The 15,821-nt window shown below is 37.9% G+C and overlaps 1 protein-coding gene across 4 annotated transcripts in view; it reads left to right on the top strand.

Moving 5' to 3' along the window:
• Positions 1-9,779, top strand: part of rad51b (RAD51 paralog B) — a 49,786-nt gene extending 40,007 nt beyond the window's left edge. For 2 of the 4 annotated variants that reach the window (XM_061900431.1, XM_061900429.1), the window contains 3 exons: positions 175-293; positions 3,069-3,147; positions 9,318-9,776. In XM_061900431.1, coding sequence (XP_061756415.1) covers positions 175-293; positions 3,069-3,147; positions 9,318-9,409 — 290 coding nt within the window. In that variant the 3' untranslated portion in view covers positions 9,410-9,776. Of the gene's footprint in view, positions 1-174; positions 294-3,068; positions 3,148-9,317 lie in introns of all 4 variants that reach the window. The other 2 variants (XM_061900430.1, XM_061900428.1) reach the window with 2 other exon arrangements.
• The last annotated feature ends 6,042 nt before the right edge of the window (positions 9,780-15,821 follow it).

Below are 15,821 nucleotides of genomic sequence, written 5' to 3'. Positions count from 1 at the left end.
GTTGATATGACACCGTGCAGGTGCATCAGTTTTTTTCAACTGCAGCAAAACTAAACACAACTGTTCCCATGTGGACAGGAAATATGGGGACAGAGATTACATACAGTATATTACCAATTTAACATTTCAATTATTTAATTCAAAGACCATGTGAATTCCTCTGTCTTTTTTAAGATTCTCATCCTGCTGCTGAGAAGGACAGTGGCTTTGTGACGACAGCTTTAGGAAACACGTGGAGTCACAGCATCAACACCCGTTTTATTGTGCAGTATATGGCTGGATGCCAGAGACAGGTGGGAGACACATTGCAAGTTATAAATTATTGTGCCGTCGTTATGCTTACTTGATTCAATGAACTGGTCTTCAGTTATTTTGTTGTTTCTTATACCATTAGTATTTTGGCTGTGACTCTCTTGCCATGAAACCAGGAGTGGTAAAAAAAATATCGATATGGCTTAATATTGCAATACTTTTTCTAATTATATAATATTTATTAAATATAATTAGTGGTTGTGAAAATATAAACTCTATGGACTGTTAAACCACTGATAGTACTATATGCTCCCTTGTTTTTTTGTTTACAAAATGCATCTGTGAACAAGTTACGGACAACTCCTTTATGAATGATGGAATGAATTAATGATTTATGTTTATATATTGCTCTAAATAGCAAAAAAGCCTCTAAGTTCTAACGGTCAAGGAGTCCATGGTCAATGACTGTTCACAAAAGTTGGGGCCAATCTAAAAAAGAAGAAACTATGAAGATGGAGATGCATGAGGTGGTCCATTCATCGATGAGGGTAATTTTATCAAGAGGATGTGTAAATAATTAAATGAGCATAATAAATATTAATATCTGAGGCTGGGCGGCACAGCAGAGCAGTGGTTACAGCCCAGCGCGCATGCCTCACAGCGAGAAAGTCAAAATGTGATAGTATTTCACTTGTAAAGTTGTTTTTTCTACATTTAAAACACTTCCTTGTGGTCTCCATAACACGTAATGGTGGTTCTTTCGTCAAAACGCTGATAAGATTATGCTTTACAGACCATCTTCAAGCCACTTTCTGACCGTCTCTTCTCGATGCGATGTTTTGAGGGCGTTGTTATTTTTGTGCCTTCACTTTGACAGCGTCTTCTCCCCGTCACCCTACTTGTCTTAAATGTCTCTCGTGTCAAGCCTGTCACTTTTAGCCCCCTCTGCCCTCCTGGATTGCCTTAGCTCCCTTCTAGGCTGGTCGATGGTCTACTATCCTTTTACGATCAAGGCCATTTTAGACGTGAAAAGGAGGAGTGTACTTGGTCAACTAGGAAGGCTACAGGTCCGAGGAGCATTTTTAAGTGTCCAAGTCCCTCATTATCGACCCCGTCCTGCCGTCCAAGATTTCTCCCTGTTTCCTGGACAGGCCAGGTCAGCCACCAGGAGGAACTATTCACCCTAACGGTTGAGCATTTACCCTTTTTCTGGTTTGCCGAATTGTTTATGTTTCTTGTTTAGCCCCTGCCTTTTGCAATATATTGTTATTTTTCCTTTTTCATGGTGCGTAAACTCCCATTACCATTATCACCTTTACTTCTGCTGTCTGTTCCTGCCTCAGGAACAAAGGGGTCACACATTTGTTATCTGGTTCCTGCTTATGCGTTTTTGGATCCAAGCACAAACAAAATGTAATATGTGCAGTCACAGTTATCTTAAAAAAATTGTACCTCAAGTAGAGATGTCCGATAACATCGGACTGCCGATATTATTGGCCGATAAATGCTTTAAAATGTAATATCGGAAATTACCTGTGTCAGGTTCCAAATTTTAAATGTATTACTATTTAAAACGCCGCTGTGCACACGGACGTAGGGAGAAGTACAGAGCGCCAATAAACCTTAAAGGCACTGCCTTTGCGTGCCGGCCCAATCACATAATATCTATGGCTTTTCACACACGTGAATGCAAAGCATACTTGGTCAACAGCCACAAAGGTCACACTGAGGATGGCCGTATAAACAACTTTAATATTGTTACAAATATGCACCACACTGTGAACCCACACCAAACAAGAATGACAAACACATTTCGGGAGAACATCCGCACCGAAACACAAAATAAACACAACAGAACAAATACCCAGAACCCTTTGCAGCACTAACTCTTCCAGAATGCTACAATATACACCCCCGCTACCCCGCCCCCCAAACCCCGCCCACCTCAACCTCCTCATGCTCTCTCAGGAAGAGTATGTCCCAAATTCCAAGCTTCTGTTTTGAGGCATGTTAAAAAAAATAATGCACTTTGTGACTTTAATAATAAATATGGCAGTGCCACGTTGGCATTTTTTTCCCCATAACTTGCATTCATTTATTTTGGAAAACCTTGTTACAGTGTTTAATGCATCCAGCGGGGCATCACAACAAAATTAGGCACAATAAAGTGTTAATTCCACGACTGTATATATCGGTATCGGTAATTAAGAGTTGGACAATATCGGAATATCAGATATCGGCAAAAAAGCCAGAATCGGGCATCTCTAATCTCATCTAAACAACATTTAGTCATGTTAAATATGTGAATGTGTGTCAATGATTCACTAAAACGAAGTTAAGAGGAAAAGATACTCTTGCATACAGCTTGCGTTATATTTTACAAGGTGCAGTAAAAATTTCATTAGACAGGTATCCCACATATTAGCCAATCAGCAAATATGGTGAGCATAACATAACTGCTCTTAAATGTTTCCTATGCGTCACTTGGGGACTTGACCACTATATGTTACATATTAGCAGATTTAAGTCTTCTTATTTAGACTTAGACTTAGACTTCCTTTTTATTTTCATTCAAATTTGAACTTTACAGTACATATAAGAATGAAATTTTGTTGCATTAGCTCATGGTAGTGCAGGATAAAAAAAAAGCAATAAGGTGCAGATATAAATAAATAGATTACTGAATGGCTTAATTTCATGTTGACATAATGTTCACAATTGTTTTGTCAATATTTCTTTAATTTCATCTTTCATTTATTTTCATCCACACTAATTTGTTTCAGGTAACTAATTATTTTCATAATTTTTCTTTTCAGCTTTTGGTTGCCAAGTCACCCGTGGCTCCCTTTGCTGTCCTCAACTATGTAATCCAGAAGGAAGGAATCTTTATAGTTGGTAAGTAAATATCTGTCTTTGGTGGGGAAAGATAACAACGTAAACCAAGAAGTACTGTCGTAATCCAAAACCCAGAACCAATGAAGTTGGCACGTTGTGTAATTCGGAAATAAAAAAAAATTAATGGTGCCTTCACAGTTATGCAAGTTCTCCATGCCTTGGGCACTCATACACCCCATAACAATCACAGATGCTGGCTTTTGAACTTTGCGCCTATAACAGTCCGGATGGTTCTTTTCCTCTTTGTTCCGGAGGGCACAACGTCCACAGTTTCCAAAAACAATTTGAAATGTGGACTCGTCAGAACACAGAACACTGTTCTACTTCGCAGCAGACCATCCATCCATCCATTTTCTACTGCTTGTCCCTTTTTGAGGTTGCGGGGGGTAGCTGGCGCCTATCTCAGCTGCATTAGGGCGGTAGGCGGGGTACACCCTGGACAAGTCGCCACCTCATCACAGGGTCAACACAGATAGACGGACAACATTCACACTGCATCGGACCATCTTTTTTTAATTTTTAATTAAGTTTTAATTTTCCTGACGGAACTCTCCTGAAGGAATCAATAAAGTACTATCTATCTATCATAGATGAACTCGGGCCCAGCAAAGTCAGCGGCGTTTTTGGGTGTTGTTGATGAATGGCTTTCTTTTCGCATACTAGAGTTTTAACTTGCACTTACAGATGTAGCGACAAACTGTAGTTACTGACAGTGGTTTTCTGTAGTGTTCCTGAGCCCATGTGTTGACATCCTTTACACACTGTTGCTTTTTGATGCAGTACTGCCTGAGGGATCGAAGGTCCGTAATATTATCGCTCACGTGCAGTGATTTCTCCAGATTCTCTGAACCTTTTGATGATATTACAGACCGTAGATGGTGAAATCCCTAAATCCTTGCAATAGCTTGCTGAGAAATGTTGTTCTTAAACTGTTGGACAATTTGCACAAAGACAATCAGGCAAATTCACAAGATTAAACTGCATGGCTTTCTTGGTCTTTTGTGATATTAAACAGTGTTTACTGTACTATGTTAACTAAAACTCTCTCTTAACTCCTAGAGGGATATTTTAAATACACATGGGAAACTTCTATTGATTTTAATATCCTGTGCCCTAATGGGTGATGGGGGAAAAAAATACTACAAATGTCATCTTTAATATAATCATTTTTGATAAAGAGCCGTTTGTGTTCCTGTTTGCACCTGGTCAAATTATACTTTTTCATGCGCACAAAATTGTGGTAGGGGTTGATTGTGTTATAGACAAGGCATGTTGGGATCCACAATAATTCTGTTACAGTTCCATAAAATACATTACACAGGGCTGCACAAAGCCATGGTGTATGATACATTTCCAAGTGCGCTGGATATTTGGCGACACTCAGAGGTTATTCCAGATAGCTGTTTGAATAAAAAATATCAAACAATTACTCCTCAGAATGACCGATGTGTACATCAGAAATATATGACCAATTAACACTCGAGGTGGCCAAATTTTAGAACTGTGTGCATTTTTTTTTTTCAAATAAATATATCGATTATTGACGTTACTAATCGATTTTATAATCGTCTCTGTCCGAGTTGCAATGCATCTAAAAATCTATTATTTCTCCCACTTCTAACTAACACACCCTTATGTTTGCAATTACACAAAATAATATAAAAGCAAAGGCAAAGTGGTGCAAAAAACACATTAATAAATGTGTTATTATTTTAGCTAGACTTGCGTGTTTATTTCCATACCTGACAGTTTGGTCTACAACTGTTGCCTTCCTCCAGAGGTTGTCATGTGACCGTCAGGTACGGAAATAAACACACAGGTCTGGTTATAAGAATAAATAAAACATAATTTTGTGTATGATTGCTTTGTATTTCAATTACTTACTTTTAACTAAAATAACTGAAACCAAATATTTTACATGGTATCAGTGTAGAAATATAGTAAACCACGTACAGTTGCATTCAAAAGTTTACATAGACATGTAAAGAACATAATGTCATGGCTGTCTTGAGTTTCCAATAATTTCTATGACTCTTATTTTTTTGTGATAGAGTCATTGGAGCACATACTTTTTGGTCACAAAAAACATACATGACGTTTGGTTCTTTTATGAATTTATTATGGGTCTACTGAAAATGTGACCAAATCTGCTGAGTCAAAAGTATACATACAGCAATGTTAATATTTGGTTACATGTCCCTTGGCAAATTTCACTGCAATAAGGCGCTTTTGGTAGCCATCCACAAGCTTCTGGCAAGCTTCTAGTTGAATTTTTGACTCTTCCTCTTGACAAAATTGGTGCAGTTCAGCTCAATTTGTTGGTTTTCTGACATGGACTTGTTTCATTGTCCAGATGTTTAAGTCAGGACTTTGGGGAGGCCATTACAAAACCTTAATTCTAGCCTAATTTAACCGTTCCTTTACCACTTTTGACATGTGTTTGGGGTCATTGTACTGTTGGAACACCCAACTGCGCCAAAGACCCAACCTCCCGGCTAATGATCTTCGGTTGTCCTGAAGAATTAAATTATGAGGTAATCCTCCTTTTTCATTGTCCCATTTAAAGCACCAGTTCCACTGGCAGCAAAACAGGCACAGAGCATAATACTACCACCACTATGCTTGACGGTGAGCATGGGGTTCTGGGATTAAAGGCCTCACCTTTTCTCCTCTAAACATATTGCTGGGTATTGTGGCCAAACAGCTCAATTTTAGTTTTATCTGACAGCACATGGACAAAGATAAGGCCTTCTGGAGGAAAGTTATATTCAATTTTGTCAAGAGGACTGGTCAAAAATACAACCAGAAGCTTGTGGATGGCTATCAAAAGCGCTTCATTGCAGTGAAACTTGCCAAGGGACATGTAACTAAATATTAACATTGCTGTATGTATACTTTTGACTCAGCAAATTTAGTCACATTTTCAGTAGACCCAAAATAAATTCATAAAAGAACCAAACTTCATGAATTTTTTTTGTGACCAACAAGTACAGTATGTGCTCCAATCACTCTATCACAAAAACAGGGTTTATAGAAAGCATTGGAAACTCAAGACAGCCATGACATTATGTTCTTTAGAAGTGTATGTAAACTTTTGATCGCGACTGTGCATCATCAACTTGATTTGTATGAACTAACCTGAACTATGAAATCCATCCATCCATTTTCTACCGCTTATTCCCTTTTGGGGTCGCGGGGGGCGCTGGCGCCTATCTCAGCTACGATTGTAACTATGAAATTCAGTGGAAAAAAAAACACACACTTAGGCCATGTCCTCATGAACACAGAGTTTCAAAAATGCATAGTTTGGGGTTAAAACGATCTCCTTCCACACAAGTGTAGTTTCAAAACTGTCTATATCTAAACACGTACATTTGCTGTCATTTGCAATTTGTCCACTCAGAAGCCTGGAAAAAGCAGCCACAGCTGACTTGATGGCATTACACTGCTGCTATTATTATTATTATTATTATGTTTTAGAGGGGGGGTTGCCCACATCTGAGGTCCTCTCCAAGGTTTCTCATAATCAGCATTGTCACTGGCGTCCCACTGGATGTGAATTCTCCCTGCCCACTGGGTGTGAGTTTTCCTTGCCCTTTTGTGGGTTCTTCCGAGGATGTCGTAGTCGTAATGGTTTGTACAGTCCTTTTAGACATTTGTGATTTAGGGCTATATAAATAAACATTGATTGATTGATTGATTTTGATATACTAGACATACAATGACATGTACATTATCTTCAAAACCAGCCTGAGCAATCGTATCCAAAACAGCTGAGTGTCACAAAACCTATCTTGATGTATCTTTTTTGTCAACGTTGAGTGAAAATGGAAGCCTATTTACGTTCAAACACACAGTAAATCCTCTTATAGTGTGTTTAAAGGCAGCAAGGCAGTGTTGTTGAACTTTGAAAATGACAGCGCACAGCCATGACGTTATCAAAGGAGTACAAGTCTCCGTTTGTGCCGTGTACACACACGCTCAGCGGAGCGTTTTGGAACTCTACACCTTGGCCAGCGTTTGCAAAAGTCTTCATTTTTAAGGACAGAAGTATGCTTTTGGGTGTGGATAAAAGGCCTACACGCAGAGATAAGTATGTGTTTATTAAGTATCTGTGTTCATGTGGACATGGCCTTATACAGGAAGCTATAGATCCAGGAACCACAGATTCCAGGAACCAAAGGTTTCACTATATGGGGACGGCGTGGCGCAGTTGAGAGAGTGGCCGTGCCAGCAACCTGAGGGTTCTTGGTTCTATCCCCACCTTCTACCAACCTCGTCACGTCCGTTGTGTCCTTGAGCAAGACACGTCACCCTTGCCTTGCATGGCAGCTCCCCCATCAGTGTGTGAATGGGTGGAAGTGGAAATAGTGTCAAAGCGCTTTGAGTACCTTGAAGGTAGAAAAGCGCTATACAAGCATAACCCATTTTACCATTTGGAAACTTTTGGTGTCTTTACAGCATCATTGCAAGTCCGTGGTTAATGTTGGTGACTTGCTATTTTTTTCTGGTAAAACTACATCTTAAGATATTCCCTACAAGCCTCTGATTGTCTCTGTGTGTCAAGTACAGTATACTCATGTTAAATTATTTGCGTAAAGTGTGAAATACAAAACCACAACTTTTCCGTGGCGCATGCACTAACTTGCAACAATAGTGGAATAGAATACATTTTTACACTCCAGCAAGAAGCTCAAGAAAGTGCGTGGGTGCATGCGTGTGTAAAACATACATTTTATTTACAATTTACTTCAACATGTTTTCTCTAGTTGGAAGTAGAATTCCTGCAAGCTTAACTGTGAACATTTCTACAGACACAGATGACAGCACATGATATAAATGTTATTTTTACTAGTTTAAAAGTCAGTATGTTTCTATGTACTAAATTTGTCAAATAATTCAGTTTCTTCTATGTTCACAGCTACATGTAAAGTTCTAGTTTCCATGCTCTTATATCTGGTGTGGCTATTGCCCATACACTGTGTGCCTCTCGTACACTAGGGGGCGACTGTGGTCATTTCAGCTTGTTTAGCTATCCACCCATCCATCCATTTTTTACTGCTTGTCCCTTTAGCTATGATAGTTGTAAATACAGTTCAGTTCATTTATTTATTTCATTCATAAAAACTCAAACAAAGGAATACAATTTAAAAAAATCAATCAACATAATATTAAAGTAAAATATGAATGAAAAGGAGCAAAACCAATTTTTAAATGTCTATCTGCTCCCTATTTTCACAGATACAAAAATTGACTTTCAATTTTGGCGACTACAAAGCCGTATTTTCATTTTACAAGGTTTAAATCATACCTTTTCAACATCAGGATTTTTATTCTTTCAACAGAAAGAGATTTACATTGTTCCTCTGATTGAAATACTTATTTCCATTATCACTGTTCTATATGTAGATTTATCAGAAATATCGTTTGGGGCGGTATAGCTCGGTTGTTAAAGCGGCCCTGCCAGCAACTTGAGGGTTGCAGGTTTGATCCCCGCTTCCGCCATCTTAGTCCCTGCTGTTGTGTCCTTGGGCAAGACATTTTACCCACCTGCTCCCAGTGCCACCCACACTGGTTTGAATGTAAAAATTAGTTATTGGGTTTCACTATGTAAAGCGCTTTGAGTCACGAGAGAAAAAGCACTATATACATATAATTCACTTCACTTCACATCTCAGTTTCTTTAAGATTATAATTACTTTCTCTTTTGATGTGCATGTGCTTTGTAAATTATTTACAGGATATTATACACTGCCAGTTCATGAAAATGTAATACATGTAACTGTTTAAATATTCGGTTTGTGGGTTCCTTGTATGCATTCCCAGTAATGATTCCTATGGCTCTTTCCTGCAGAAGGAAGATTGGATTTAAATGTGTTTTACAGGCACTAACCCACACTTCAATACAATATGTTAGATATGGAACAATCAGTGAGTTATACAAAATATAAATTTCTTCAGTTTGTGTAAATTAGCAATAGTTTTAGATACTTTAGCCTTTCTATCATTTACTGTATATGTGATTTCCATGACAAATGTTCATCAATCAGTTTTTAAACACCACCATAGGGAAAATTTGTGTCATATGTTTTATGTGAAAAACAGGAAAGTTGACAGGTAGCTTGAAGTATAGATGAATGTGAAATTTCTATCTGTTCTTTTTGTTTCAGAAAACAATGGTGAGGACATCTTGTACAAGGGAATGGATCCCAGCCTCCAGCCTATTAGGGTGAGAACTGAGCTCAACATAGATTCGAACTGACTCCATTTTACTAAACCAAAAGTGTAGTGGCAATTCTTGGAAGCTGTTTGACTCTTTGGTGTTTTGTCTAGATCATTTTGATTCTATATTCACCATAGAAAATAAAGAAAATCTAAGTATTCTGTTTCAAACATTATTTTTTGTCAACATACAACTTTTAAATTCAGGTTAATGTTAGCCTCTTTGAACAGTACAAGTATTATTAAATGCAGACAAAACAAAAATACCGTGAGTGTTTATGGTTGTGAATCTCGTCTTACCTTTGCTGTTTCCTCTTAATAAACCTCGTTTTGTGTTAGTCAATTTTTTTGTGTTACGCTGATATGATTTCCACCACAAACAATGACGCTTGATTAAAATTAACTTCCTGTGATGACATTGTCGTGTAGTTTCTTCCTGGTAAATTTTTTTTAAACCTATCGGCCAATTTGAAATTTGGAGGCCAAGTCTCAGTCCTATTGGCTTTAAGCTTTATAATGACAATATTTTGACACAATGTCCTATTTTGTGTCAAACAGTTACTAACATATGTCAAGATATGTTACCAAAATTTTATTTTGTTAACTTCATTGAATAAAAAGTGGATTTAACCAAATTGTTTTTTTCAATGTGTGTATATAGGTAAGCCAAAAAAATATATCATTTAAAATGTGAATCGTTCATATTTTATTATAATTCTGGATTGATTCCATATTTTCAAGAATCGCTTTGTTAAAAATACATTTTTAAAATGACGTTTTAAATCCATCTCCATGCTTACTCTCTGTGCTTATACATCACATGTCAGCAGCAAAGAGGAGCTGATTAAACCGGTGCCCAGCTTGAAATAGCTCCTCTGTGCCGCTAAATATGTGCATTGCTGACTAAAGGATGTCTTCTGCTTCTATCTGTTCGCTAAAGTGTGTTGGATCAATGCAAATGTATTTTTCAAGAAAGTTACATGAAAAATTTGCTGTGGGGAAAATAAAAAAACATTTTTAAAGTCTAATCAACCAAAAATTTCACGGCCGTCCCAGCAGTACCTAACGGATTCCATGTTGAAGACCTCTACAAAGATCACAGTGTGCAGCCAGGATATTTATGGATTTAACAAAATAATTTTGTACAATCTAAAAAAAGAGCCTGAGCTGCCTCTCCTTCCTGAGGAGGCTGAGGTTCTGTATGAAGGTGCTGAGGATGTTGTACGAGTCTGTGGTGGCCAGTGTAATCCTGATTGCCGTGACCTGCTAGGGCAGCAGGCTGAAGGTCACAGACTTGAATAAACTGATCCGCAAGGCCGACGACATCATTGGGGTGGAGCTGGACACTCTGACGATAGTGTCAGAGAGAAGGATGCTGCCAAACTTGCGTAATATTGTGTATTTCTGGTCTTGTAATCTTCGTCCTGACAGACAGGTGACACAGCAGTGCGGCTGGATCAAAAGAGACGGAGACGCTTAACTGAAACAAAAGTTGCTTTATTACAAGCGAGCATCAGTCGCTCCTAACTTGGAAAGCCAATCCATCAGATTTGTATTCCTACCTCCTGTCTCTGGGTGTGTGCTTAGTCAGGACAGCACACCCTAACCATAAAATGAGATGTTTGTGTGTAAGTGTCTGGAAAGACAACAGACACAGGTCATATCTTAGATGCTGTCATTTAGCTAAACATGTAGTCGCTTCTCACGGATAGGGCCATCGCCTTTGCATACCAAGGTCCAATTTTATTGCTTTTTCTTCCGTGAGAACTAATCCAATCCACACACAAATGTCAGTACTATAGGGCCCTATGTTATTATGTGCCCAAACTATAAACATTCACCATATGCAAAACATAATATGAGTTAATTAATTCACTTCAGTAGCATCTTGGAAAATGTCCCTTACCCACTCCATGACATGCTGGTCAAACACAAGAGCACTTTCAGTGCTGGACTTACCCCACCACGATGCAAAACTGAACACCACAGAAGGTCATTCTTTCCTGTTGCCATCAAACTTTACAATGCATCACTTTAAGAGTCTTGGATACTGGTCCATTAATCTGGACATACTTAATAAACCCCATAACCGTGCAATGTTTCCACTATATAAACATGTTTAAAAATGTGCAATACCGGCTTCACGCAGCCAATCAGGTTATTTCACCATGTAAACATTGTCTCTGTCAAGGAATTAATTATCTATGCCCCCCGGGATGATATTTGATTAGTATTAGAACCGGGCCGCAGCCGCCTGCTGCTGTTTTGCACACACCAATACACCATCAGTGTTGGTGCTAGGAATTTTTTTAAATGGGGTCCTAAAGACCCCATTAAGTCATACAAATGGGGTATAGCAATACATTTTCAGGGTCTTACTTTTTATTAAGCGTTTTGAAAACAAATGATAAGTGTATGCATTATTCTTTTATATCTTCCCATCGCTTGGGATGGTTTCCTGCTGGCTCCTCTTTGGACGGGACTCTTGCTACTATATTGGATCCACTTTGGACTGGTTTCTCACGGTTATGTTAGATCCACTAGGGTTTGGATTTTCACAATATCATGTTAGATCCGCTCGACATCCATTGCTTTCGGTCCCTTGGGGAGGTTGCCCACACATTCAGTCCTCTCCAAGGTTTCTCATAGTCATCATTGTCGACGTCCCACTGGGGGCAGTTTTTCCTTGCCCTTATGTGGGCTCTACTGAGGATGTGGTTGTGGTTTGTGCAGCCCTTGGAGACACTTGTGATTTAGAGCTATATAAATAAACATTGATTGATTGATTGATCTCACATTCTAAATTGTGTTTTTAAAAAAGGTTGTCATAAACGTTACTTAATTCATTAAAAAAATATATATATAAGAAAATAAATTTGTATACATGTAAAAATGTATTCAGTTATAAACATTCATTCACTTTCTACTTTCCTTTATGGATATTAACTTTACCACTGGTGGTAGGCAAGCTACCGGTATTATGTATTAATACCTGCTGATAACACTAACTCTATCTACTTTGTTGTGAACTTATGATGTTTATTTTCAGATCAATTTGACTGAGAACAAATGTGTTATCCACAAAACCCAAAACCAGTTAAGTTGCCACTTTGTTTAAATCGTAAATAAAAACAGAATACAATGATTTGCAAATCCTTTTCAACCTATATTGAATTGAATAGACTACTGAGATACATAATGTTCAAACTTGAAAACTTTGTTATTTTTTTGCAAATATTAGCATCAACATGTTTCAGAAAAGCTTGCACAAGTGGCAAAAAGACTGAGAAAGTTGAGAAATACTCATCAAACACTTATTTGGAACACCCCACAAGTGAACAGGCTAATTGGGAACTGGTGTGTGCCATAATTGGATATAAAAGCTGCTTCCTTGAAATGCTCAGTCATTCACTAACAAGTATGGTGCGAGGGTCACCACTTTGTGAACAAATGCGTGGGCAAATTGTGAAACAGTTTAAGAACATTTCCCAACAAACTATTGCAAGGAATTTAGGGATTCCCCCCATCTATGGTCCGTAATATCATCAAAAGAGATTCTGCAGAAATCACTGCACGTAAGCGATGATATTATGGACCTTGGCTCTCTTAGGCGGTACTGCATCAAAAACCACGTTTTTTGGAAACTGTGGACGTCGTGTCCTCCGGACCAAAGAGGAAAATAACTATCCGGATTGTTATAGGCGCAAAGTTCAAAAGCCAGTATCTGTGATGGTATGGGGGTTTATTAGTGCCCAAGGGATGGGTAACTTACACATCTGTGAAGGCACCATTAATGCTGAAAGGTACAAACATGTTTAGGGGCAACATATGTTGCCATCCAAGTAACTTTATCATGGATGCCCCTGCTTATTTCAGCTAGACAATGCCAAGTCACATGTTACAACAACGTGGCTTCGTAGTAAAAGAGTGCGGATACTAAACTGGTCAACTTGTAGTCCAGACCTGTCTCCCATTGAAAATGTGTGGCGCATTATGAAGCCTAAAATGCGATAACGTAGACCAACTTAAGCTGTATATCAAGCAAGAATGGGAAATAATTCTCCCTGAAAAGCTTCAAAAATTGGTCTCCTCAGTTCCCAAATGTTTACTGAGTGTTGTTAAAAGGAAAGGCCATGTAACACAGTGGTAAAAATGCCCTGTGCCAACTTTTTTGCAGTGTTGCTGCCATTAAATTCTAAGTTAATGATTATTTCCCAAAGAAAAATTCTCAGTTCAAACAATAAATATATTGTCTTTGCAGTCTATTCAATTAAATATAAGTTTAAAAGGATTTGCAAATTATTGTATTGTTTTTATTTATGAATTACACAATGTGCCAACTTCACTGGTTTTGGGTTTTGTAATTACGCATGACTAATGAATTTTGATCAGAGGAAATATTAAAAAAAAACTGCAGAGGAAATTAATAAACAAAAAAGCTGTTTGAAAAGAACCCATCATCTCTAAATTTAAGCAAAATGTGGTTTGGTAACCACTCAAGGGCAAATAGAAACTGACTGAGTGGTAATTGAAAGAGTGAAGAAAAATGGGACATAGTAGATGATAAAATAAGATCACATTAAAAATATCCAACAAAGTGGCAAGACATATTAAATAAAGCAAACATCTCTGCATATAAACTTGTGTTAACTGTTGATGTTTACAAAGTATGAAGAGTGACAGTACGGATCAACGCAGTCTGATTGCTCATTCAAACTCTTCCTAAACTATTATGTATTAATATCTGCTGTTACACACTAACTTTATTTGCTGTGTTATGAGGTTAAAATGTTTATTTTCAGGTCAATTTGACTGAGAACAAACATGTTATCTATATCCATTCATTAAACCATACTAAGTCGTTCAAAAAAGCTTTTATCAATTCTGCCAAATAGCGAAAGTGAAACCGCTTCTGTCAGGACATGATCTCGAGAAATTAATTCACGCCTTTATCTCGAATCGTTTAGACTACTGCAATGCCCTATTTGTAGGCGTTAGCCAGGCCTCCCTTGCCCGCCTGCAGCTCGTGCAGAACTCTGCTGCTTGTCTGCTAACAAAGACCCGCAGACGTGAGCACATCACCCCTATATTAGCGTCCCTTCACTAGCTCCCTGTGCGTTTTCGAATCAATTTTAAACTCCTATTTGCTTTTAAATGTATGAACAACCTCGCGCCAATATATCCTTCCGACCTCCTTCAGCCTTACCGCCCCACTCTATCCCTAAGATCAGCCAATCAGCTGCTACTGACGGTCCCTGACACAAGGCTGAAGCTTAGAGGTGACAGAGCTTTCGCTGCTGCTGGTCCCAAGCTCTGGAACGACCTACCTCTGAGTGTTAGACAAGCCTCCTCTCTTCCTGTTTTTAAATCTCTCTTAAAAACATACTTTTATTCCATGGCTTTTAACACTAAGTGATATCCATCCTGCAATGGCGCCCCATTATACACCTGCTGTGAACCTGTTTTTATGTTGTATTTATTTATTTTTTATCATGTTCCGTTTGTGTTGTGTTGTTTGCTCTCGGTCCTCGTATTATCTTTTAACCTGCCCATTGTACAGCACTTTGGCTACCCCTGTGGTAAATTTTAAATGTGCTTTATAAATAAAGTTGATTTGATTTGATAAGTTCTGTCATACAGTACAGGCCAAAAGTTTGGACACACCTTGTCAATTCAATGTGTTTTCTTTCATAACTATTTACATTGTAGATTGTCTTTGACGGCATCACAACTATGACACCAGTGAAGTGAAAACCATTTCAACCTCTTGAAACTCATCGAGAGAATGCCAAGAGTGTGCAGAGCAGTAATCAGAGGAAAGATTGGCTATTTTGAAGAAAATAGAATACAAAACATGTTTTCAGTTATTTCACCTTTTTTGTTGTTAAATACATAACTCCACATGTGTTCATTCATAATTGTGATGCCTTCAGTGACAATCTACAACAGTGGTTCTCAAATGGGGGTGCGCGTACCCCTGGGGGTACTTGAAGATATGCCAAGGGGTACGTGAGATTTTTTTTAAATATTCTAAAAATAGCAACAATTCAAAAATCCTTTATAAATATATTTATTGAATAATATTTCAACAAAATATGAATGTAAGTTCATAAACTGTGAAAAGAAATGCAACAATGCAATATTCAGTGTTGACAGCTAGATTTTTTGTGGACATGTTTCATAAATATTGATGTTAAAGATTTATTTTTGTGAAGGAATGTTTAGAATTAAGTTCATGAATCCAGATGGATCTCTATTACAATCCCCAAAGAGGGCACTTTAAGTTGATGATTACTTCTATGCGTAGAAATCTTTATTTACAATTGAATCACTTGTTTATTTTTCAACAAGTTTTTAGTGTTTTTCATATCTTTTTTTTCCAAATAGTTCGATAAAGAGCACTACAAATGAGTAATATTTTGCACTGTTATACAATTTGATAAATCACAAAC

Source organism: Nerophis ophidion, linkage group LG05, assembly GCF_033978795.1.
Source record: "Nerophis ophidion isolate RoL-2023_Sa linkage group LG05, RoL_Noph_v1.0, whole genome shotgun sequence".
Lineage (NCBI taxonomy): Eukaryota > Metazoa > Chordata > Actinopteri > Syngnathiformes > Syngnathidae > Nerophis > Nerophis ophidion.
The sequence above is the reverse complement of the archived record's forward strand: the minus strand, read 5'-3'. Positions and strand labels throughout refer to the sequence as shown.